This window comes from Falco cherrug, chromosome 15, assembly GCF_023634085.1.
Source record: "Falco cherrug isolate bFalChe1 chromosome 15, bFalChe1.pri, whole genome shotgun sequence".
NCBI classification, from domain to species: Eukaryota; Metazoa; Chordata; class Aves; order Falconiformes; family Falconidae; genus Falco; species Falco cherrug.
In genome coordinates, this window is record NC_073711.1 from 21,205,849 (window position 1) to 21,227,468 (window position 21,620).

The 21,620-nt window shown below is 46.1% G+C and overlaps 2 protein-coding genes across 10 annotated transcripts in view; one reads left to right on the forward strand and one right to left on the reverse strand.

Annotated features, from left to right (window-relative positions):
- The first annotated feature begins 72 nt into the window (after nucleotides 1-72).
- On the forward strand, nucleotides 73-18,406 carry POF1B (POF1B actin binding protein). Of its 3 annotated transcripts, XM_055727189.1 has the most exons (15): nucleotides 73-586; nucleotides 5,823-5,861; nucleotides 6,320-6,421; nucleotides 8,093-8,299; nucleotides 9,579-9,706; nucleotides 10,732-10,759; nucleotides 11,757-11,831; nucleotides 12,660-12,752; nucleotides 13,649-13,762; nucleotides 13,932-14,084; nucleotides 14,188-14,298; nucleotides 14,937-15,065; nucleotides 15,324-15,397; nucleotides 15,681-15,795; nucleotides 17,262-18,406. In XM_055727189.1, the coding sequence occupies exons 1-15, from the start codon at nucleotides 152-154 to the stop codon at nucleotides 17,265-17,267; spliced, it is 1,809 nt and encodes a 602-aa protein (XP_055583164.1). In that variant the 5' UTR covers nucleotides 73-151; the 3' UTR covers nucleotides 17,268-18,406. The 3 variants fall into 3 exon arrangements, with proteins under 3 accessions (XP_055583164.1, XP_055583162.1, XP_055583163.1); XM_055727187.1 differs by lacking the exon at nucleotides 17,262-18,406 and having other exon boundaries at nucleotides 15,681-15,812; XM_055727188.1 differs by lacking the exon at nucleotides 17,262-18,406 and having other exon boundaries at nucleotides 13,935-14,084; nucleotides 15,681-15,812.
- Nucleotides 7,934-21,620, reverse strand: part of ZNF711 (zinc finger protein 711) — a 61,661-nt gene continuing 47,974 nt past the window's right edge. For 6 of the 7 annotated variants that reach the window (XM_055727182.1, XM_055727185.1, XM_055727184.1 and 3 more), the window contains 5 exons: nucleotides 20,001-20,082; nucleotides 18,925-19,174; nucleotides 15,085-17,595; nucleotides 8,628-9,410; nucleotides 7,934-8,512 (listed from right to left, as the gene is read on the reverse strand). The gene's annotated coding sequence lies outside the window, so the exon portion shown is untranslated. The remainder of the gene's footprint in view (nucleotides 8,513-8,627; nucleotides 9,411-15,084; nucleotides 17,596-18,924; nucleotides 19,175-20,000; nucleotides 20,083-21,620) is intronic. The other variant, XM_027800530.2, reaches the window with a different exon arrangement.

A 21,620-nucleotide genomic window follows, 5' to 3' on the forward strand; every position in this document is an offset into this window, starting at 1 on the left:
GGGGGAGGCGGCCCGGGCCCTGCCGCCGGAGGTGTGTCCCGGCCTAGGCGCGGCTCTCCCGCAGGTACTAATCCCCGGCCTGCCCCAGCCGCCTTCTGTATTTGCCGCCCCGGAGCCGGCGGGCCGGAGCGCGGCGCGGCCCACGGCCGCCATGTACGGGGGCCAGCAGCAGCTGCAGCCCCTCGCGCCGCCCCCGCACCTGCAGCAGCAGCAGCACCACTACTACCGCCGCCAGCAGCACTACAGCACGCTCCCCGCCGCCCGGCGGCCCCTGCCCTGCCCGGAGCCGCTGCCCCGGCCCCTGCCCTGCCGGGAGCCCCCGCCCTGCCCGGAGCCGCCGCCGCCGCCGCGCCCCCCGCCGTGCCGGGAGCCGCCGCCCTGCCCCGAGCCGCCGCGGCCCCTGCCGTGCTTCGAGCCCGCGCCCCAGCAGCCGCAGGACAGCAGCCCGGCGTGCGACCGGGTGCGGACCTACGGCCCCGGCTGCCGGCGGGTGAGCGCCGCGTCCTGCTCCTCCCGGGCGGCCTCGCCGCTGGAGTGCGCGCACGGCTACCAGCAAGTCGGCTCCGGCTGCGACCCGCTGCAACAGGTACGGCGGCTGCCGCCGGGTCTCCGGCCCCGCCGCCCGCCCCGGGCTGCGCCGCCGTGCCCCGCTGCCGCCCGGGCTGGGGCGGCGTCGAAGCCGAAGGCCGCCCCGGGCTCGAGGCGGCTGCGGGGCTGCCCGGTGGGGAGCGGGGTCGGGGCGGGACGGGGGGCCCGCGGGCCGCCCTGCCTGTGCCCGGGGTGTGCTTTGAAAAAGTGGTTTTACCTCAGGCTGAGCGGAGGGGACACGGTCGTGGCCCTGGCGGACTTTGAAAACACGCGGCCCGGCCACAAAACCCCTCTCGGGGGGAGGGGGGGGACGGGGACGATGGCTGTGCCGCCCCGGCGGGGGAGCGCGGGCTGCGGCGGGGAGGGCCGGACCGCGCCGCCCTGAGGGGCCCGGCCGCGGGGCTTCGCCTCGGGCGGCCTCTGTACCCCAAAGGCGCCGTTTAATTAATCCGTTAATGGCGGGTGGGCTGTGGGCCTGCGGGGCCGCAGCGGCGGGAGCGGGGCAGGCGGCTGAGGGGCGCCCGCGGCCCGGCCGGGTCTTGGCGCCTGAGGAGCCCCCTGTGACCCACTGCCCTTCAGGCGGGTTCTCCTTTGGACTTCCCCTTCCCGTTTAATTTTGAGCGGATCGGTCAGGCCCGTGTCAGTTTCCTGTTGGCAAGTCCTGGATTTTGTTTTAAATCGATATCGGCCACCCGCGATGTGCTCGGCACGTTGTGTGCGTCTTCAGGGAATGGCTTGAATAAGTTAATGGAATTTTAACAATGTGTGATTGATATCTTGGCTAAATCTTAAAACTAGGAACCAGTGGCTTAAGAACAGCTTCGACTAAAAAGGAGAAAAGGAGATGAGAATTTATTCTTATCCATTTTTTTCTCTTATACCTCAGGCTGTCATTAGTAGAAGTGGCACTGGTATGCTGTACTCGATACCATAATGTATGTTTGTTTCAGTTGAACCCCTGTTTAATTTTCTTTCCTGCGGTATAAACATACTTATCTCTGAAAAAGAATAGGAATTAAGATCAATGTGAAATCTGATTTCCTTTTAAAGCCATATTTGCATAGTTTAAGGGCTGCCTTCTGCAGGATGGCTTCTGCTAAATTCTGGAAAGTGAGCGGCTTCGCTAACAGCTTTACGTGGCTTGGGTCTGACAGACTCATTCCCGCTGTATCAAAGCTGTTAATCCCTCTCCCGAAAGACGTAGGGCAGGAGTGTAAACACGGGTCTCACCTTCCAGATAAGTGATCTGCTCAGCTAGCTTAGATGATAGTCTGAATGGAGTTCAATTAATTAAATATTCATTAGAATAAATACTGCAGTCTCAGGCTTCCTCTACTTAGATAAGCTTGTGAACAATTTGATTACAGGCTCAAATGTTGTCTCTGCTCTATGAAGTATGTTTAATTCCAACTTCTGTTTTAGTCACTGAATCCATTAAGTCGTGCTGATGAAAAATAATTTCTTGCTGAAGCGTTTTGCTGGATTAAAGACAAAAGAGGGTGTAGTTCAAATCAGGCTTTGTGTGGACTGCAGTTTTAATGGTGGAGAGGGAAGGTGCTTAATACAGATTATTAGGACATGATTAAAGAAGAAGAGTAACAGGGAAGTCAGCTGGGAGTAGACAGAAGTTGCGTACTTGGTGCTGAATGGAGTTGTGAGGAGGAAGTGCTGGGAAGAGTGTAGGAAGCTTTCAAAGAGGTGATTCAGTTGTCCTTTGTGCAGATCGTGTATAGCTGCATGAACTGAATAACGTAGTGATACCTAACTCACACAGATGTTTTAATTTAACATTAGAATTTTCAGTTAATGGCAGCCTGGAGGTGTAGTGTAAGCTTCTTACTGTTGATAAGGCAAGGGCTGTCTTTGAGCAATATGTAATGAACTTCTGCAGAGCTTTTGTAGATAAGTGATAAAAAATGTCTGCATCACTGTTGATACACTTACTATTTAGTCACGTGGTTGGTGTGTTCCATTGTATTTATGCACATTTTTAATAAGCTAGAAGGAAGGTAAATTCAAAACTAGCGTGTGCAAATAGTACACATGGTGGTCTGTTTTGTGGTTCAGGATTCTGTCTTTTTATCCTTGATGTGGAAGCCAAATGCTGCTCCCAGAAATGGCAAGTTTTGTCTGGAGTAATTCACGGCAAATTTTGCTCTTGTCTGCTTGATCTAAATGAAGAATGTTTGGAATACATTCTCTTCCAGGACAGCTTACATGTATGAATGCTTTCACCACAGTCATGAAAAAATAATATAGGAAAAGGCACACACGAGATGCCTGCTGTCAGTGCAGGAGGCAAAATCCTGAAAGCCTTTGTAGGCGTTGTCTACCCATTGTGAGAAATTTTGTAAGACCTTTTCAAGGGCTGGTGCTGTGAAGCGCTAAAGACTTTCACCTCCCACTGCGAGAATGGTATAGTATCAACCAGCTTGTCAGATTGGGCTGTATTGTTTGAAACAACCTCCAAATGTAGCTTGCCATTTCTGCATTTCAGCTGCCAAACGTAATTCATAAATCGGGATTAGCTGACTTGGATCGCTCGTAATTTACAAGACAATACCTTACAGGTAAAAGGTTTTGACAGAGATTAAATTCTCACCTTAATCGATGGTTTGGCTGAAGATGAGGGAAACCTGTTGAAATAAAAGTTAGTATACTGATTGTTTTTGCATAAAATTTACATGCAATAACTGGATAAACCTATCAAATGCTTATTTTAGAATTTAAAGATCTTATTTAAAGATCTTGAAGACTAGCAAAAATCATTATGGAAGTGTTAGCGTATACCTTTCGAAATGATCCTATAAACAGACCCAGAATGACTGCTGAGGCAGTTATAAATCCCAAACCCAGTTGCGCCACTGAAATCCACGGTAGCACTGGGCTCTCCCCTTTAAAACCCCACCCTCCCTTCTTTCAGTTACAAAATACTACATCTCCAGAGCACTGTAGGACATCAGAGAGTAGCCTGAGCTGTGCCCCTTGGAATGGTGGAAACCTGAAAATAGCTCGAGGTCATCTTCCATCACAGCGTACCCCCTGCAGCACACTTGCACAAGTGAAGGATGGGCCCCCGGGGCCTGGGGGGTGGCATCCCCTGTGCCCTGCCGGGAGCTGCCTGGGGGCAGTTCAGGCTGGTGCAGTCACCCGGTTTCTGGCTTCTCTGTTCCTTTCCTGTCCAGCCTGCTTGGCTGGTGTGGGAGGAAGCGCAGGCAAGCCCGTGTTTGTAAAGGAGCGAGGGAAATGTGTCTGCACCGGAGTTCTTTGGAAATGAAAGAGTTTGGGTATCTTAAATATAAGCATAATGTTATCCAAAAAAAAAGAAAAAGTTCTTAGGTTCTGTATAGTATTCCACATATGATTAGACTGCCCTTTTTGAATATTACAAAAGTATATTTCAACTTAAAATGCTGCAGTCTTCTCACTTCTGAGTGTATTCCTCTGAGAACATGTAGGTAACTAGATAAAATAATTTTACATGTTATTGTCTCTGAACAAGTCAGTGTGAGTTACGTATTCCAAAGCCCTGTGGCAGCAGCATTTAGTTCCGCCAGGTTTGTTCCAACTTTTCAGTGCATTGAAAATGTAATTTCATGCAGAATGCTCGTCTCATTTTCATGTGCTGTACAATGGTTGTCAGCTCCGAATAGGAACAATTCCTGCTCTCCCATGGTGCTGGTATTGTAGCACCAGAGTGCTCCAGGACGGACAGGCTCGGTGCAAAGCTTGGAGCTGCCTCGTCTGGGTCAGAGGAGCGACTGGGAGTCAGGGGTACGCCTGCTGTGAAACTGGTGTGATGGAAGTGCCAGTGGGCATTCATTTTTGAAGTATTTTACTTCAAATTCTGTAGGTGTCAGAGTGATGTAGGAATTGGGCTGTACGTTGTAGACCTCCATATTGTCTCCTTTTGGTGTCAATATCCCAGTACAGAGTTTTCTGTTGGTGTCGGGGGGGTCCCTTCCTCGATGGGCCTACCTCAAGTACGCGGTATCTGGATGGAGGAGTAAGCAGCTTTCTAAGTTTTCTGCAGCAGTTACAATTTTGAGATTTCTTAATTACTATGATTGCTGCTCAAACAGTTTCTTTTCTACTTTGGTTTATCTTTCCTGGTGCTGTTATGATTCACTCTTGGGAGATAGGGAAAAACGCTTCAGGCTTCTACAGTTACGCAACAGTTCACAACTGGAAACCTGACCTGCTTCAGAGCCGCTCTCACCCAGCTAGGGATGTCTCCGAGACAACTGCAGTAATATAAACTTCCCAAGCACTGCCCATGGGTTAAAGGAAGAAATGTTTTATTATGAAAATGGAAGTTTGTACAGTGAGGAAGAATAAATAGTGTGCTGTAAACTAACAGATTGCCCAGTCCTTTGATAAGATTCAGTGGGAATTTTACTTGCTTGGATAAAGAACAAAATGTGGAGACTTCAAGCGATGTGTATGATTTGTTACAACTGGTGGTGGTCCACAGAATGGAAGTCAGTGTCCGCAGTAGTTTGTAGACAGTGCTGGGGAAAAAAAATCTATTTGAAAATGAACAAGACTGCTGCCACTTGTGGATTTCTGTAGCTTAAAAAGGCCTATTTAAGTTTTCATTCAAGAATGTGCAGATTTTCCACATGGTCATCTTTGTTCTTAAGTGTCAATTTTGGAATTTTGTGACCACTTTTTGAAACAGTTGTCACTGCTGGGTGCAAACCTGCCGTGGTTTGTTGGCAGTTCCTCTGCCCTTTCATTTCAGTGTCTAAGCAAAATACAAGTTTTCTTCCCTTGGTGAAAGAAAAAGTCTTTAAGATGCACATCTATTTACAGCAGCTGACCTTGGTTTGTGACATGAAAGACAGTGTCTGTGGAATAGGGACATGGGATCCTTGAAGACCTAGTCCAGTATGTCAGCTTGGATTTGTATCCTGTTCTGTCGGCACTTACAGAAAATAAGGACTTACTCCTTCAGACCCGCAAAGAGGTGACGGAGAAAAAACACTCTCAAAACTGAGAGTTGCAGGTTGTGTGCTGCCACGCTGTACGTGGGGCATCTCCTTCGGGGTGGGAAGGCCCTGGCTTTGCAACACTTCTGGGGGTTTCGGCCAGTGGATCTCAGGAAGTTTACAGCTGATGACCATATTCAGATTACTTTGGGAATCCATGTGAGCCTGAACTCTTGAGCATAAAAGGTTTTAGAGATTGAAGCACAGGAATCACTGAATCGTTGCTTATTTTCTTCCTTGCAGGGCACTGTTCGAAGGATTATTATTGAGAATCCTGATCAGGTAGGAGAACTGCTTAGTGCTGGTGTTCTGCTTGTGTAACTCTTCCTCCCTTACCCTGATTTGGTAAAAGTGCTCAGCTGTTTCCATCTGTGGATGCTGAATATTTTGAAATCACGTGGCCCGTATCGCTGATGGTGAGAGATGAAATGATTAGGGATTGAAAATCCTATGGAATTGCCAGTCAGGCTTCCCACCTCTCAGCAGTTAAGTCTCTGTTAATATCCTTCAGTCGTACTGCTAGCACAGATTGATTTCTAACTGTTTGAGTCTAGATGGAAGCACAGTGGTTTGTTTCCAAACAGACACACACTCAAATGCACATATCTCAACAAATTATCTCGAAGTATATGTGTCTTCAAATTATAAAAATACCTTGTATTTTTTTAGGCAAAATTACACTGATTTTGAATTTGCTGCTTGACAACATTTATGAATGTTTTTATTAAAATGCTTTACAGGAGCCATTATCCCCATTTCTTAGAGGGGGCAACTTCTTTCCTGGAAATAATGTCATCTATGAAAAGACAATAAGAAAATATGAGCTATTAAATCCCCACCAAGTAAGTTGGTTGTTTATATTACCTACTGCAAAAGAAAATTGAGATGGTAGCAGAAAATTAATGTTTTTGGGGGGTGGGGCGGGACTATTGTCAACCTGAGAATTGCCTTGTTGAGGTACAGGGGACATTCTTAAAGTAATGAAAGTGTCTCTGTAAGGACAGCAGAAGTTGGAACATTCGCTACTTTTTTATTAAAAATGTATTTCAGACCAACAATGAAAATGGTTGTTGTATCGTAAGCACTGTCAGTCTGAATACTGAGTGATAATTAGTTTCTTGCAGTAGCTCCACAACAAAATTACCAATATAAATTTGTACAAAAACTGAATTGAAAAAAAAATTTTTTCCCTCATTCTTGAAAAAATACATTTGACAAAGTTGTCTGAAATTTCATCTTGGAATGGTGTTCTGTCAATAACAAAAATACTATTCTTTTTTTATTGCTCTGAAACATGGTTTTCAACAGGAAAAAACCTGAAATGAAGGGTATTTCAGTCCGATTTCTCTTGTCTGGGTTTGGTTTTGTTTTTTAAAACTGAAGTTTTTGTGCTGTTCTGGATTTTAGATAAATCAGTTGTAATACCCGTTCTCTGGAGTGGAAAGGGGGGGGGGCGGGGGGGGAAAGTAGTAATAATGAATAATAGCTTTTTTCCCACAGATGGTGTAAAAAAAAACCCCAAACCCCACAATAAAAAAAAGTGTGGAATCTAGTCCTGGAAACCGTATTTCTATGTGCTCTGTTACCCAGGGTATATCTAGATTCAAGTCAAATCGGGAGTATAAGTTTTGACGAATTTGATTTTTACGCTGCACCGTGGGCTGGGGCCATGCAACTAGATTTCTTTCAGGTGAAATGAAAAAGTGTTGGAAGTGCACCCACTGTGCTGTGACTGCCAACGGGTGTGCAGCCCTTCCAAAACCTGCTGTAAAACCTCCTCGGATCTGTAGCATGTCAGCGTTGAAGGATTTGCATTTATATACTTTGAAGCAGAATATGTGATTTTTTGAAGTAAACTTGTAAAAGCCATGATCTAGACAAACAAGTTTGCTGAAATCAGTAATTTTCAGTGTTTTGACTGGAACACAGGTTAGTTTCTAGTTTATTGTTTTGGTCAGTGTATTGTAAACAGCACTTTTCTCAGATGAGGCAAAGACAGGTGTCCGTATGTACTGTACGCTCTGACTCTGGAATTGCTGAAAGCATTTATAGAGGAAATGCCTTGAGCCATTTCCCATGCAAGTTTTTTTCTGAAACGATGAAAACACAGTAAGTAGTTCCAACTGGTGCTCCTTTTTAATCTCTAAAATACTTCATGAAACAAGAGACACATGATTTAAGTTAAATACTGGAGGTTCCCGTTGCTTTGAGTATGTTGGGAGTAACAACATACTGAAATATACAACTCGGGAAAGGTGTCTCTTCTGTGCTTTTCATGTGCAGCTACTAAAATTTTGAGGAGTTGGTGGATCATGACCTTAAAGTATGAAAGTGTGAGGCAAACTCACGTTCAATTAGGAAAAAAAGCAACTTTATTAGGATTATTAAAATATCTGAAACTGTCACCAGTCTTTCCAAGTAAAACCACATTTCATTCATTTATATATTCGTATTAAGCTTCTATCTCATCAAGATGTGTCTAGCAGCTTGAAAAAATCCATTCTTGTTTCTAGGAGAAGCAGTATCAGTTTTCCCACCAGTGTCAGATTCCCCAGGCAGCCGATCAGTGCCATGTGGCCCAGCACTCCGAGCAGTCCCAGGTCACTCACCAGTGCCAACAGACACAGACCAGCAGCCCTTGTGAAATAATTCCAGTCTCTGTGAGTGATGACTGCAGAGGAAACACAGTGAGGAGGGTAACAGTTCAAACCTGTGAACCGGTAAGAATGATTTTCTGAATGCTTTACTGTTCAGAGTATGAATAATACACAGGCACATAAATTTGCTATCTCCAATCTCAAAAGTTTTTGTTTAAACTCATAGTAATTAAGCACCATTGTAAAGTAAACAGTAGAGTTTGTCTGTTGCAGGCAACTTCTTGGTATACTGTGACTGCAGATGTTGTCTAGGACTGTCCAAGACTTTGTCACATGCTGTTAAGGAAACAAAAAAAAAAAAAAAAAAAAAAAGCTCTTTTAGATATTGTATCCTGTTTCTAGCTGGCACTGACCTGTGCTTAGGTGTACTGACTGATCGTCCTTCTCTTACCTTCTAAATGTGTTAAGCCATGCTGGTTTGTTTGTTTTCCTTGTCTGGGAGTGTTACCCCTTGACCGAGTCAGCTTTCATGTCAGTTGTCACACAACAAAGATCAGTAACGCAAGGCCTGTGCCTGTAGCTCTGGAGAGACGATATGTAACTTTATAAACTCTGCATACATCACTTCAGGATCGCTTCCTACCTAAACCCTTCAGTAAGGACTTCAAATGTATTTCAGTTTGGTGTAGAAGTGTTTGACACAGATTCACTGGAAGCACAAAACTGGCTTCCTTTGCCCTTCATTTTCCAGCAGCTTGCAAGTTCGGGAGTTTCTGAGGGGTGCAGGCAGCGTGCTGTCCGTGCGTGCTGTCGGTGCAGCTGGCAGCGTAGCCGGCCTTCCTGGGCATCCACACAGTGCGCAGGGAGCAGGGCAAAGACACTTGGTGACAGCAGCGTTAGACCTCTGCGGAATCTTCCCGAGCCAGATGCTCCCGTAAAGCAACTCGGGTACGCTCTGTTTGGGTCGTGGCTGAAATTCTTCTATTCACAAACGTAAACGTTTGAACTGGGGCAATACAAATACCATCTTTGCAGTGGGGAATCTTGAACCCAGCTGGTTTTATCTGGGTGCTGCCCACAGGCGTTTTATCCACCACAGCTATGGAAGCACGTCTGTTAATGAGATACCCAATTCCCAACGGTTTCCACGTTAGCATAATGGTGAAGATGCTGCAGGAGATACTACTTTGCATATTTCTTGTTGTTGTAAAAGAAGTAATTTCTGTATAGTGTACTGAAAACCAGAAGACATGAAAGACTCAATACCAAGGAAAAGAAAAACAAATTGCAACTTAGTAAGAGCAAACAAAACCAAAACTATCATATTTGTAGCATTTTCATGTTCACCTTTCATCCCAAAGAAGGGAACTCAGTTGTGACCTTTTTGCATATCTTCTGCTAGGTGAACTGCTCTCAGGAAAATGGTGACCAGCTGGACTGCCGCTACTTCGGGGAGCTCCTTGCTGAACTGAACCGCAAAACCAACGACTTGTACAGTTGTTTACTACAGCATGTGGAAAAGATAGGAAGGTACTGGCATTCTGTCTGTTCTGTTGTTTTTGTATTCCAGAAATGCTAGCAGTGCACAGTTGAGAGGACAGTGCTGTCAGCAAGTTGTTTTTGTTTTCTTCCCTAACAACTAGAATTGACTGTATTTTACACATTGATCTAATCTGCTGAGTAACTCGGGGCATAAAATTGCAGTAAGCCAAGTAAATTCAAGTTGTTTAGACTGTACGCACTAGAGTTACGTATCCCATGCCCGTCTGCACATAGAGCAAACAAGTACACTTACAGCATGCACTGATGTGTATTTAATGATAAATATACATAACCCAATATATAAATAACCCAAATATCCCAGACCCCTCAATGTTCCTTTGTTTCTGTCACGGCGTTGTGTTATGTCATGTCCTGGATTAGGAGATGGCCACCGTAAGGCATAAAGCTCAGTATTTACACACAAATTAACGTTAAGTGTGTATTCTGCAGAGCCCTATGGACTGTCTTTGAAAAGAAATGCAGATTCACAGCAGCCAGTAATCTGAGTCTTCACAATGTCCTCGCCCTTCCCTCCCAACCACCGTTCCCTCACGCTTTCCCCCTCGCTGCCAGGCTCCTTTGGTGCTTTCTGAGGTTACTGAAATAGGAAAATGGTCCCACAGCAGGGGAAAAGTGGAATTTAAGCATCACAAAAACCTGATGCTGCCAAGTAAACACTTCGGGCATGTCAATACATTGCAGCATAGTTCTGGGTAAACCATTACCCAGCCTATTAAGAATGTAATTGGGTTAACCAAACATAATGGGGTTAACTGCCCAAAGAAATGGAGATGGTTAGCCTGTGTTAACTGTACTGCTCTTAGTGTTCCGGTCTCCTCGGAGATTTCTACACGGAGTTGTATTTAATAGTGCATGTTGCCTGGCACCTTAAAAGGAAGGTAACAGCTCGTAACCTGATCATCTTCTTATAGTTGCGAATGTGGGTATGAATTGTTAAAAGTTCTCCCGGAGCTTTGTGTTAACTGGTTCCCTGGATTTTGTCTGTTTTACAGGAACAATGACATCGAGTTTACGTGTCAGGTAAGCATCAGGTGTGCTCTGAGCAAGCCATTCCCTAACATGCAGTGTTAATGTGGCTCTTCATGCAAATTAACCAACCCAGTTTAAATTAAGGATGTTGTTCTTTGTTAGTTAAAGGTTCCTGCTTGTTAATAACATTCGGAGACTGAAACCTACTGCTAGGCGTGTATTTGCAAATGTGGTAATACTGAAAGAAAACTTGAATCATTTGCATTATTCCAGTACGAGAGTCAGATTTTGGAAGTCTTTCCTGTTGTGCCTGTAATGGTTTCAGTATAAACCAACCACCACTACATGTACTTTCAGTACGCAGAGTGCTTTTCTCTGAAGGATCTTCCATGCTCTTGCCAATAAAGCTGCTGTTCAGGCACGTGTGCTGCCGTGTGCTCCCAAGAAGTGAAGCGTATTGCCTCTCGCAGAAAGGAGAGGAACCTAAGCTGAGAGAACAGACTGCCCAAGTCTCCAGAAAGCTCATTTTTGTGAATCAGGCCGTGACAGAATGATCAGCACCTCTGATCTTTAAAGGCATTGGGTGTATATGGCAGAAATACTTGTGTAGGATTAAACTACATGAAGCAATGCCACTTAATCACTGGCAGCATCTCCTGTGATGGGTTGGTCATCTCTTGTTTATTGACAGTCCGTTCACTGTTTAGAAACAGGAGGTTTGCTCCAGTCACCAAGTGCTGGGCGTTCTGTTTGAGCATCAGCTGTTATTTCGAGAGGATTGTTTTGAATACTGCTTTTAAAATAAATGTTAAACTTAATGATTTGAATATATGCCTCATGTATCACTTCATCTCAGTTTTTGTATGCCACATATATAAAGAGTTTGGAAATCTTCTGGATACACTTTGATCTATTTTCATTCTTACTTGCCTCGTACTAAACATGTTTCTCATAGTAGAACTGTGTAAATAATGAAGAAACCACATTATGATCTGCCAGACAAAACCCTTAATCAAGATGTCTCCCCTTTCCTCTCTTCTTTACTTAGACTGAAGATGTTGAAGATTTAATTCCCAAAGGACTGTCTGAGGCAACAAAGCAGCAGATTCGTTATCTCCTCCAGGTACGTGAGCGGGGTGGAGGGCGTGTGGTACAGTAACTCGCAACAGTAGAAGCTGGCTTACACGTACCAGGGCTTACATGCACACGACGTACTTCACTCCATATTCTGCTTACTCCTTTGTGTCCAGTGTAAGTGGTATGGAATCAAGACAGGTGGCCTCAAGTGGCATGTTGTGGCAGTTGGTTCCAGACTACTTGTGTATTCTAAACTGAGCTTTACAGGTGGTTTTTTGTGGTTTTGTTTTGCTGGAAATCATCTTGGCTTTAGGTTAGAGAACACAGAACTTCCACCTTTTTACTTGCATGTGTTGTCTATTACTACTTTAAAAGCTAAAGGCAAGCCGTAGGTGATTGATGGAATGCTGAACGGGGTATCAGTTGCCAGCTACACATAATGCTTCTAACTTGGTGGCTCTCGCCTTTTGCAAATGTTCTGGTTAAAAACCTGTGACACAGCGCAGAGTTCTGAGGTGTGCTTAGGATGTTCGGTACCAAACCCTAATAACCGTTCCTGGTGTGGTTCCACTGCTGCTTCTGGTCTTGTGCTTTAGCTCCCTCACCTCAGCCTGCCTTCTCAGCCGCCAGCCACATGGGTTTGGCTGTAAGACAGCAACGGAAGGTTCGGATAATGGTTGTTTATTTAGTTCCTTCCTAGCGCTGTATGTTCTCAGCAGTGGGATCTGTGGAAAAGTGCACCTCTTTACGAAGTGCTTTGAAGACAGCTGATTGGAATTGGCCCCTGCCTTTACAAAACATGAAAACCAGTGCTGTAGCTTGAATCTCACTGTCTAGTTACTCAGGAGTATTCATTTTCATTTTTTCCTCTTAGATGAGAGTGACATCAGATAAATCTTTGAGACTTGTGCTTTCCACTTTCAAAAATCTACGTGAAGAGCTTCGCCACTTGCAGGATGACTTGGGGGTAAGCCGTATTTTTCAGTTCTTTTGGCCTTGTCTGTTTTTTACCTGTCAGTAGGAAAGCTGTTGGGATAAAATTTAAATTGTGAAGTCCAGGCTTCAGTTGCTTTAGTGAGAGTGACTAGTTTATTAATGGACTTGCAGGACGCATACAGTGGGTGAGGTTTGTTTGTGATTTGCTGAAGCCTAAAAACCCAAGTGCTTGCAAAGGAAGGACCCTGCCGAGTGAGATTCGATTCAGGCTCTGAACTGGTACATACTGTGCCCTGTGCGGATGTATGGACTGGGGTTCTGCTTTCCACCTGCACAAGGAGCGTACACCAGGCGCCTGTTGACTAGTGCTGGTCCAGGAATCGGGAGCCCTTGGTTCCATTCACTCCTGCCAGTTGTATTTCCCGCTCCACAGGAAGCCTGTTGTCAGCAGTTAACAACTCCAGTGTTCTCCCAGGGTCCAGGCATCCCCGTTTGGAAGCTGGAGCTCTGTGGCTACTGCTGCGGACTGCAGCTAATTACCGCTGGGAAAGCAGAAACATCGTCCACAGCAGCCCCAGTACCGGGCACCGCTGGATACTCCACAGCATGCTCTTGCAAAATGCAACATTTGGGGGGGGGAGGGAGGTTTAACTGCTGCCTTTAACACAGAACAAGGAGCCTGTGCAGTGCAGTGGTCTTAGCTTTGGAGTTTTTGTTGGGTTCTCGTTAGTAACTATGAGTAATTTTGTCTACAATACTACAGTGACAGGCAACTGTATGCTATGTAGTTAAAACCCCTACGTTTCAAGAAAATTGTGTATTTTCTCTGTTATAAAACATCACTTACTAGTTAGTATGATGCATTGTGAAAATGGGAAATTTACTGAAAAATTGCAGCTATTGACCTTAAACGCTTCTGTCTTACAGAAGTTAGAAACTGACAGTGTCTTACTTAAGAAGGATTTGGCTTTTAAAGATACTCAAGTGAAAGAATATGAAACTATGTTGGCTTCGTTGAGAGAGAATAATCGTCAGCAACAGGTAAATCTAAAAACGTGTTTTCAGTGTAATTAGTGTTGGCCGAAAAGTACAGTATGCTGAGTTTTGAGTATTCCAAGTAACTGCTGCCTGGCACACGTTTGTGTACGTGTGTGATCCTGCTGCTTCCCCAAGGATCACCGTGCATTCATTCCACTCCCCTGCTTTCCAGCAGGGACTGCGGGACAGCACTGCAAGATGTCGCTCTCTGGAAGAGCAGCTCCTCTCCCTTCGGCTCAGTGAGGGAGAGAAGGACTGTCAGCTGAAGGAACTGGAGTACTGCAAGCGTGCCTTGGAGCAGGAGATCCAGAGCCTCCGGCTGCAGGTAACGGGCTCGCTCACCCCGTGTTCGGCAGCGGCTGCGCACAGATACGGATGCATTAATGTATGGGAGTTCCCTATGAAAACTGTCTTTCCGTTTTCTGTAGACCTGCTCTAGCCCAACACTGCAGACCACCACAGACGAACTCTCCAGCCGTTACGTGGAGATGATCAATAACTTGAGAGAGGATAAAGATCGTGAGATCCGCAGCCTGAGGGTGAGTTGTTTAACTTGGCACGTGTGTGTTCTTCACCTCGCGTGACTGCGCCTAAGCAGATGCTTTTTTAACTAAGGAACACAAAAGATCTGCCCTATGTACTTGTGTGTCTTTTGGTTCTGTAATTACTTTATACATAGACACTAATGATGGCTTAGAAACCCTTATGGTAGAACATAAAACTGTGATTTAAAAAAAAATACAGTTCCTTGGATGTACAAATTAGGGATTAATCGGCTCATAAGGGGATATTTTGTGTGTCTTGCTGAAGAAAGAAACCAGCCAGAAGACACCCAACAGAAAACAAAAATAAATCTCAGTCAAAATTGTATGTAGGAAATCTCATTTAAATCATTGTAGTTAATTTTACCACCCTGGAAGCCAGTTCAACTTGTTCAGTCTCGTACCGGCTTTACTGAGTTTTAGAACTATTAAATTGATATTGGGCAGAATTTAGTCCAGTTAGCACTTTCTGAATTTACTGTGCAGCTCAACTTTGTTATTTGAAAATCACTGCATTTTACTGCTCATGATTTTAATGAAAAAAACCCCAAACCACAAAACATCGAGAGACAAACTGAAAGGTCACCGGCAGGGAGCCCCAAACACCTAACTGTTCCTCACCGTACGTTTGACAGGCTCAGTTATGCCAATTCCAGCAAGACATATCAAGGAGAGAAGGAAATAACAGTGACTTGCAAATAAGGCTGCAGGAACTGACATCGATGTTGGAAGAGAAAGATGCTTTTATTAAGCAACAGCAAGAGGTAAAATAACACAACTTACTTCTACTTAAGCTTCCAGTTAGGCTGTAGGTGGGCGCTTCCTGGGAATTCGTTTGTACGCTCCCGGCTCAGGAATCGGGGTTAGGATTTTCTGTAACTGAACGCTGTTCCTCGGCCAGCCTTTTGGAAGGACAGACTTCTTTTTGAGAAGAATTTCTGCAAATACATTGTTGTGACCTTAGTGAACTAATCCTTCAGAAAACATTATTTCATTTGAATGTTTACTTTTGGTTTTCTCAGGACCTCTTCAGATTGAAGCATGAGAAATTATCCGGCAGTCAGTCCCCCGGTGTAACAACCATCATCACTAAGAAGTAATGTAGTTATTCGCCTTTCTTAAAAATACATCCTTTTGTTTTTCTATCGCGTATCCTCTATGAGGCAAGTTATTCCTGCAGGTATCTTAATGCTGCCCCTTCAACTTGAAGGGGAACAGTCGCGGTAGTATTGGATCCTCCCGGGACAGGAAAACCTAAGGTGGCCGTTTCCGTGGCTGTGTTACCTGCTCGGTTACTAGTGGAAGTCTGGGGGGATTAATGACTGCAAGTTCACGATTTGGCTACACGTTTGCAACTCTCTTCAATATCTTTAATACAGGTACAGGAATCAGTATCCTATCCTGGGTCTCCTGTCTGATGACTACAAGGTTACATCGCCTGTCAATAAATCACAAACTGTTGTGATCGAGAGGACTGGAGAGATATGGAAACACGTAAGTTTACCTTAGAGACTGTTCAGTCTCTGAAACTCCAGAGTATTTGATTTAACTTCAAAGAAAGTATTAGCCAAAATTTTCATTAAGAGAAAGCCACAGGGTTAATTTAACCTGGTTGCAGAAAGCAAAGTGACTGATCATAGCCAAGGAACTGTACTGCCAGGCGGCAGTAATTGTTGGGTGGAGTGTAAATAAAATACCCTTTCCTGGTTTTCTCTGACACATGACGACCTTAACAAAAGCAGTGGCGTGGCTCTAGCGGCAGGCTCCGCCCTCGCACGGGGCCTCTTTGGGCGTCCCAGGCCTGGGGACCTGCCTAGGTGTGTAGGAACTTCTTCCGTGTAGTGCTCCCGGCTGAGGGAGGGCAGTATTCCTGCTCTGAGTCACGAGCAGCAGGGACTCCGGCCTAGTGCTGGAACAGGTTAAGCACCACATCCCCGAAACCTGCGCTCAGACAGGGCAGAGTGACCCAGGGAAGGCAGAGGAGTGGTGACTTTAAAGAGCGAGTCAAAATAAAAATAGGAAACGGGCCTGCAGAAGGTATTTATGTTACAGGGCACGAGGTAATGGAAGGTGAAACCCCTGGCACGTTCTACAAAGGAATGTTACCTAGAGCAGGAGTAAGAAAAGAAAAGGCAGAGAGGTCACTGCCAAACTGGAGGTTTTTTGTGACTGATCTCTAAAATACTCATCCGGTTATATTGCAACCCAGCAAAATGTCAAGGAATTAAACATTAATAAAGAAATCACAAAAAAAAAAAGGTCAGGCCCCCTCCCTCCTAGCTTACTTGAGAAGTCAGTCATACTTTGCATTATAAAAAAATGGCAAAGATGAGCGTACGCTGCATTTGAAGAGATCAGTATTATTAAATGAATGAAAGTGTGTGATCTCTGTTTCCCAAGGTCTCTGTCAATCACTAGTGCAAGTCTCAGCTGAAACAAAATTACTTTGCTGTCAGACAAACTCGAGAAGTGCCAATTTCACCTTTACTCCAAGGCTCACAAGTACTTTTTCTGTGTTTCTGGACTGTCAGCCAGCTCCTTCCGCCTGCAGTCATCGCTGAAGAGCGTGGTAAAGGGCTGAGCACAGCAACTAGATGGAAGTACTTGAATGTTCCTTTTAACAAAAACTTGTATTATTTAGGTATCTGGTAACTTCCCAGGTACAGAAAAAGCTATTGTCCTTGGGGGCGTTTGCTGGAGAGACCGAATCTCTGACACCAAACCCTTTAGGGCTGAACGACCCAGCTTTGGCCTTGCCAGTACCAGCTGCTGGCAGCGCCGACACACTGAGCGTTTGTTAAGGAGGAAATGCTCCCTGGCCACTGAAGACACTTGAAAAGCTAGCTGGTTAGAGAACCCAAGTATGTAGCTCGGCTAGAGACGCTTTATATACCAGGTAGTTTTGTTTTAGAAGAAACCACACCAGCTTCTGTATCTAACGAGCTGCTGCTTTCTTTCAGGAATGAAAGAAGTCTCAGAGCCATCCGAGCTGCCCAAAGGATTCACAACAGTAAAATTGCTTTACTTTCTGCTATTTTGCATCCAAAAAAGGTTCAGTCTGACAGTGAGAAAGGCTGGGGAACATCCTACAGACACGGAAGCACAAAGATGATGGAAAAGAGTCACATCCCCATCATAAAGGACTCTGTTACTCACGTCCATCCTCGGCCACTACCATCTGTGTACTTCTCCGCGCACTCACTTTCTCTCAGAGGAGTGGTGTGCCCCGCTGTCGTGGACTTCAGTTTTTCTCAGCATGACTAACTTCTGTTCTTCAGCCAGCCCTGGAGCGATCTAAGAGGCAAAAATGACGCTGCCTGAAACCTTTTCTGCTCTGTACTAGTAGCTGTCTTCTTCTGCCCTGTCTCCTGGCGCTGACGAGCGAGGACGGCCCAGGTCAGCCCCACACGTACCGAGCGGCTGGTTTCAGTAGGTGCGAGCTTGCCCCTTGCCTAGCGCTGCCTGGCGCAGAGGAAGCAAACCCCGACACAGCCTTCCCGGGGAGCTTTAGTCGCTTCCCTCGCGCCTGCCCGGGTGGGAAGCTGCAAGCCAGAGGCAAACACGGCTGGCATGCAGCTCCTCAGGCTCGGCGACTGAATTGGCACGTACCAGTTCCCCAGTGCAGTCAAACGGCTGGGCAAATGCTCTTTAAAGAATGTTACTGGCCTCCGAGTTAGTATGCTTTCAGCTGAGCCTCTGTAAGCCCCGAAACCAGCCATAAGTATTTATGTGCTGTGCTTGAGAATTTCAAGAACCTGGTATATTTTTATATTAAAAAAAACTTAGTCTAGTCTTTGAGTTAACACTATTGGAGCAACCTGCCCTTTCCAATTTCTGCTCCTTGCAGGACTACAAAAACGATCTGAAAATGATTTTGTATTAATAATGGAGTAGTTGCTTGAGCAACACAGTGCAGAGAATCAACAGGGAAACTTCAAACTATGCAATCAAAAGGTGCTAAGCTCTATCATGGGGTTCTTGCTTTGCTTCTGGAGACATGTATTTCTATTCACAAGTAACATATACGCAGACAACCTTTAGTGGTGAAAGAATGCTGTAGGCTACGTGTAACCATGAAATAAACTTTCCAATGTAACATTCTGAACCGCATCTGTACTGGAAACATCTCGTGTCTATGCCCAGCTGGCGGGCAGTGTGCTAGGTGCTGTGATACTGCCTCTGCTTCCTCCAGGTGATCCTTACAGGTGACAGGAGAGCGCTGGTCCTTCCGGCTGCCACCCGTGCTCGGGTGTCCACGTGTAAGTGGGAGAAGGAGCCGAGCACAGACCCTGCTCATTGCGCTGCGAGGGGCCTTGAGGGCCTGCACCAGCAAATGACATCACTTTAGCCTGGCTCTATAGAAAGAGGTTCTAATAAGTTGAAAATTACTAAATTTTTAAAACAAACCACTCCCTTCTGTATAGCATTTAGATAAAGCGTGTATTCTACCCCAGTTAATTTTAGTTACAGTGTCATTGGAAGACTCTTCAACTTCAGTGACCTAAACGTTAAACAAGACACAGAAGGGGGAGAACACCGCGTCTGCTGAATGCCATCCCACCGCTCGCCGTGCCCAGCTGTGCAGTCACCCCCACTGAGGGAGGCAGAGTAATTCTGACTTACTGTGGTCTTTGCCGTGATCTCAGCTGGGCGCGTTACTCCAATGGCTCAGGAGAAGCTACGAGCAGCAGAAACACGAGTTATTAATGGGCGCGCTGGGCACTCCTGGATAGCGCATTCACCAGCCAGGGCTTCCTTAACGCTCTGTGGCTGAAGGTGACGTGGCGCTGCCGGCCGGAGCGTGCCGTGCGGCTCTGAGCGGAGCCCCGGGGCCTGGGGTGCAGTGTCACAGCGCACATACAGCTGGCGTCATCTGAAATGTGAAAACATCGTGATTTGCCCCCACACCTGAAGGGCAACATGTGCTATTTAAAAAAGCCTGCTTTGCCAATCAGAACAGGAGAGACAGCGCTGTGCCGTACCAAACATCGGCTTCGCTGCTGCTCCTTCGGGTATCGTAAGACTTTTGTACGCTGTAAATGCTGCGGAGCTGACAGTGCTCGTACCACATTTTACTCAGATAACACACAGCAACAGACACTTGTCAGAAGGCCAGATCAGACTAGCAGATGAAGCATAATGGCCCTTTGGGGCTGGTTTTGTTTTCCAACCAGATTTACTTAAAAAAGCAGACCACTTTTTTGTTACAGAAGTGCATGTTAGCTGCTGTAGTCTCAGCTATTGCCTCTTTCCTGTTGAACTGAAACCGACTTACCTAACCTCATTTGTGCTGGAGTTTACAGAAACACATTTTTCTCATTTACTCATCTCTGTAAATGCTAGTTAACACCCCAATTATAAACAGGTCAGAAAAAACAAAGACAGCATTTACTTAATGTATTCACAACACCACAGATACCGCCCGCCCACCCGGACTGTGCGTCTTTACCCGCGGTGCTATGAATTAAGCCCTCGCGGCCTGAACGGCGCAGGGGTCCTTGTTCTTACACTGAAGAGGAGCACGCTCTGCTCTGGTTTCTATCACTGACGTTCCCACACAACTCTTGCAATACGCAGCTGTGTCCCTGCCTCAGCTGTAAAACAAAAGCCGAGCAGAGCCCTGGCTCGGAGGTGACCGACCGCTCTAGCGTCCTGCCTGAAGAGGTGACACAGGCTTTGCATCAAGCCAGGGAACTTACCTCGACCCTGAGAGCGCTCTGCCGGCCTTCCTCCGTAGTTTCTTTCGCAATTTCATTACCTTTAATTGTGGGCATCTGAAACCTGAAGAAACAAAAACACAGATGATGATCAAGACATGAATCACTTTTAACTGCTCCTGGCTTTTAGTTCTTAGTCATTCAAGTAAAAACCAGTAAACAAATCTGACATTTCAGAGCAAGCCTTCCACAGGTTTGTGAAACTCGCGGCTTGCTCAAGCCACCACGATGCGTCTGCACATCACAGGCAGCAGCAGGTGAGGAGAAACCCAGACACAGCCCAGGCGGTCCCCGGCAGCGAGCAGCATCACAGCAAGGTCACCCCTCCTCCCCCGTACTGGGGAAGGAACTGGCGGTGCGGGGACAGAGCTGTAGTAACTGGCCGAGTGAGGGTGGCTTCAGCAGGACGGCTCAAAGCCCTCCGTGGGAACGGGCGGAGGGGCAGGTGCACGTACACTGGGCTAAGGCAGGCACGCGCGGTGGTGGAGTGTCGCGTCTACTAACAGGTGCCACTGCAAGAACAGAGACCGTGCAACCTCACAGTGATGGGAGGCACCACTCGAGTTTTTAGGACGAGTAAGAAAACACGGCACCACCAACTTTTATCATTCAACTCAACATGTAAGTCAAAATGCTCGCACGGCTCACAGGCGGTTTAAGTGTCTCTCTTTCACTTGTTCTCACCACCAGTTAGGAACTCCTCTGCTGTGAGAGTGAGCCAGCAGGACCTGCCTGCAGAGCACTCTGTCCCACCCCAAGGGCCTCACTGGTCTGGGCAACAGGAGGCGTTTGCTGCCAGCTCGGGGGAGGGAGCCAGCCGGGCAGGACGGACTACACAGAGCAGGGACCCGTGAAGTACTGAGAGGCAAATTCTACTGTGATTTGACAAGAAGCATTTTTAAAATCATGACACGTCCACGGTAACAATACAACAGCCATCCCAAATTCTCTGAAATATTTACTGGGAAGTGCACTGAAAAGAATCTAGGAACTGTGCCTCAAACTGCTGACAATTCAGGTGAAATTTTATTCTTACATTTCAGAAGATTTAAACCACCACTTCCTAGTCACTTCCTTTTCACATCACCAATACCAACCAACCGCCTGCTTCAGTTACAGAATTTCAGTTATTGGGGAAACATGGGGGCAGGGGTGGAAGGTTCTACCCAAGTCTTACCCTCTGTTGCATGAATACATACACAAGATATATGTGAAAAGATCCTAAATTACTCAAACATACACAAAGAGCATTGCATGTAATACCACCTCCTCTCAGGTTTCTCTTGGTATAGCAGGTACATTCCTTTATTTTCCCTTCCCGAACCCCAAATTCTACATCCTTTCGTCCACAGCCCCATGTCACACCTGCAACATTGCACAGGCTTTCTCCTGTCAATTCCCTCCTCCTTCCATCCACATTATTACTCTCTTTTTTTTTAAAAGCCACCAGCGCCCTCCTAACCTCTTCCACCCCCTCCTTGGCCTATTCACCATCCAGCTTGGACTGAGTTACAAGAATCTTCGACACAGGCAGGTGTCCGCTCTGGGAGAAGGAGCGGAATCACTGGTGGGATTACAAAGACCACCACATAAATGCAGCCT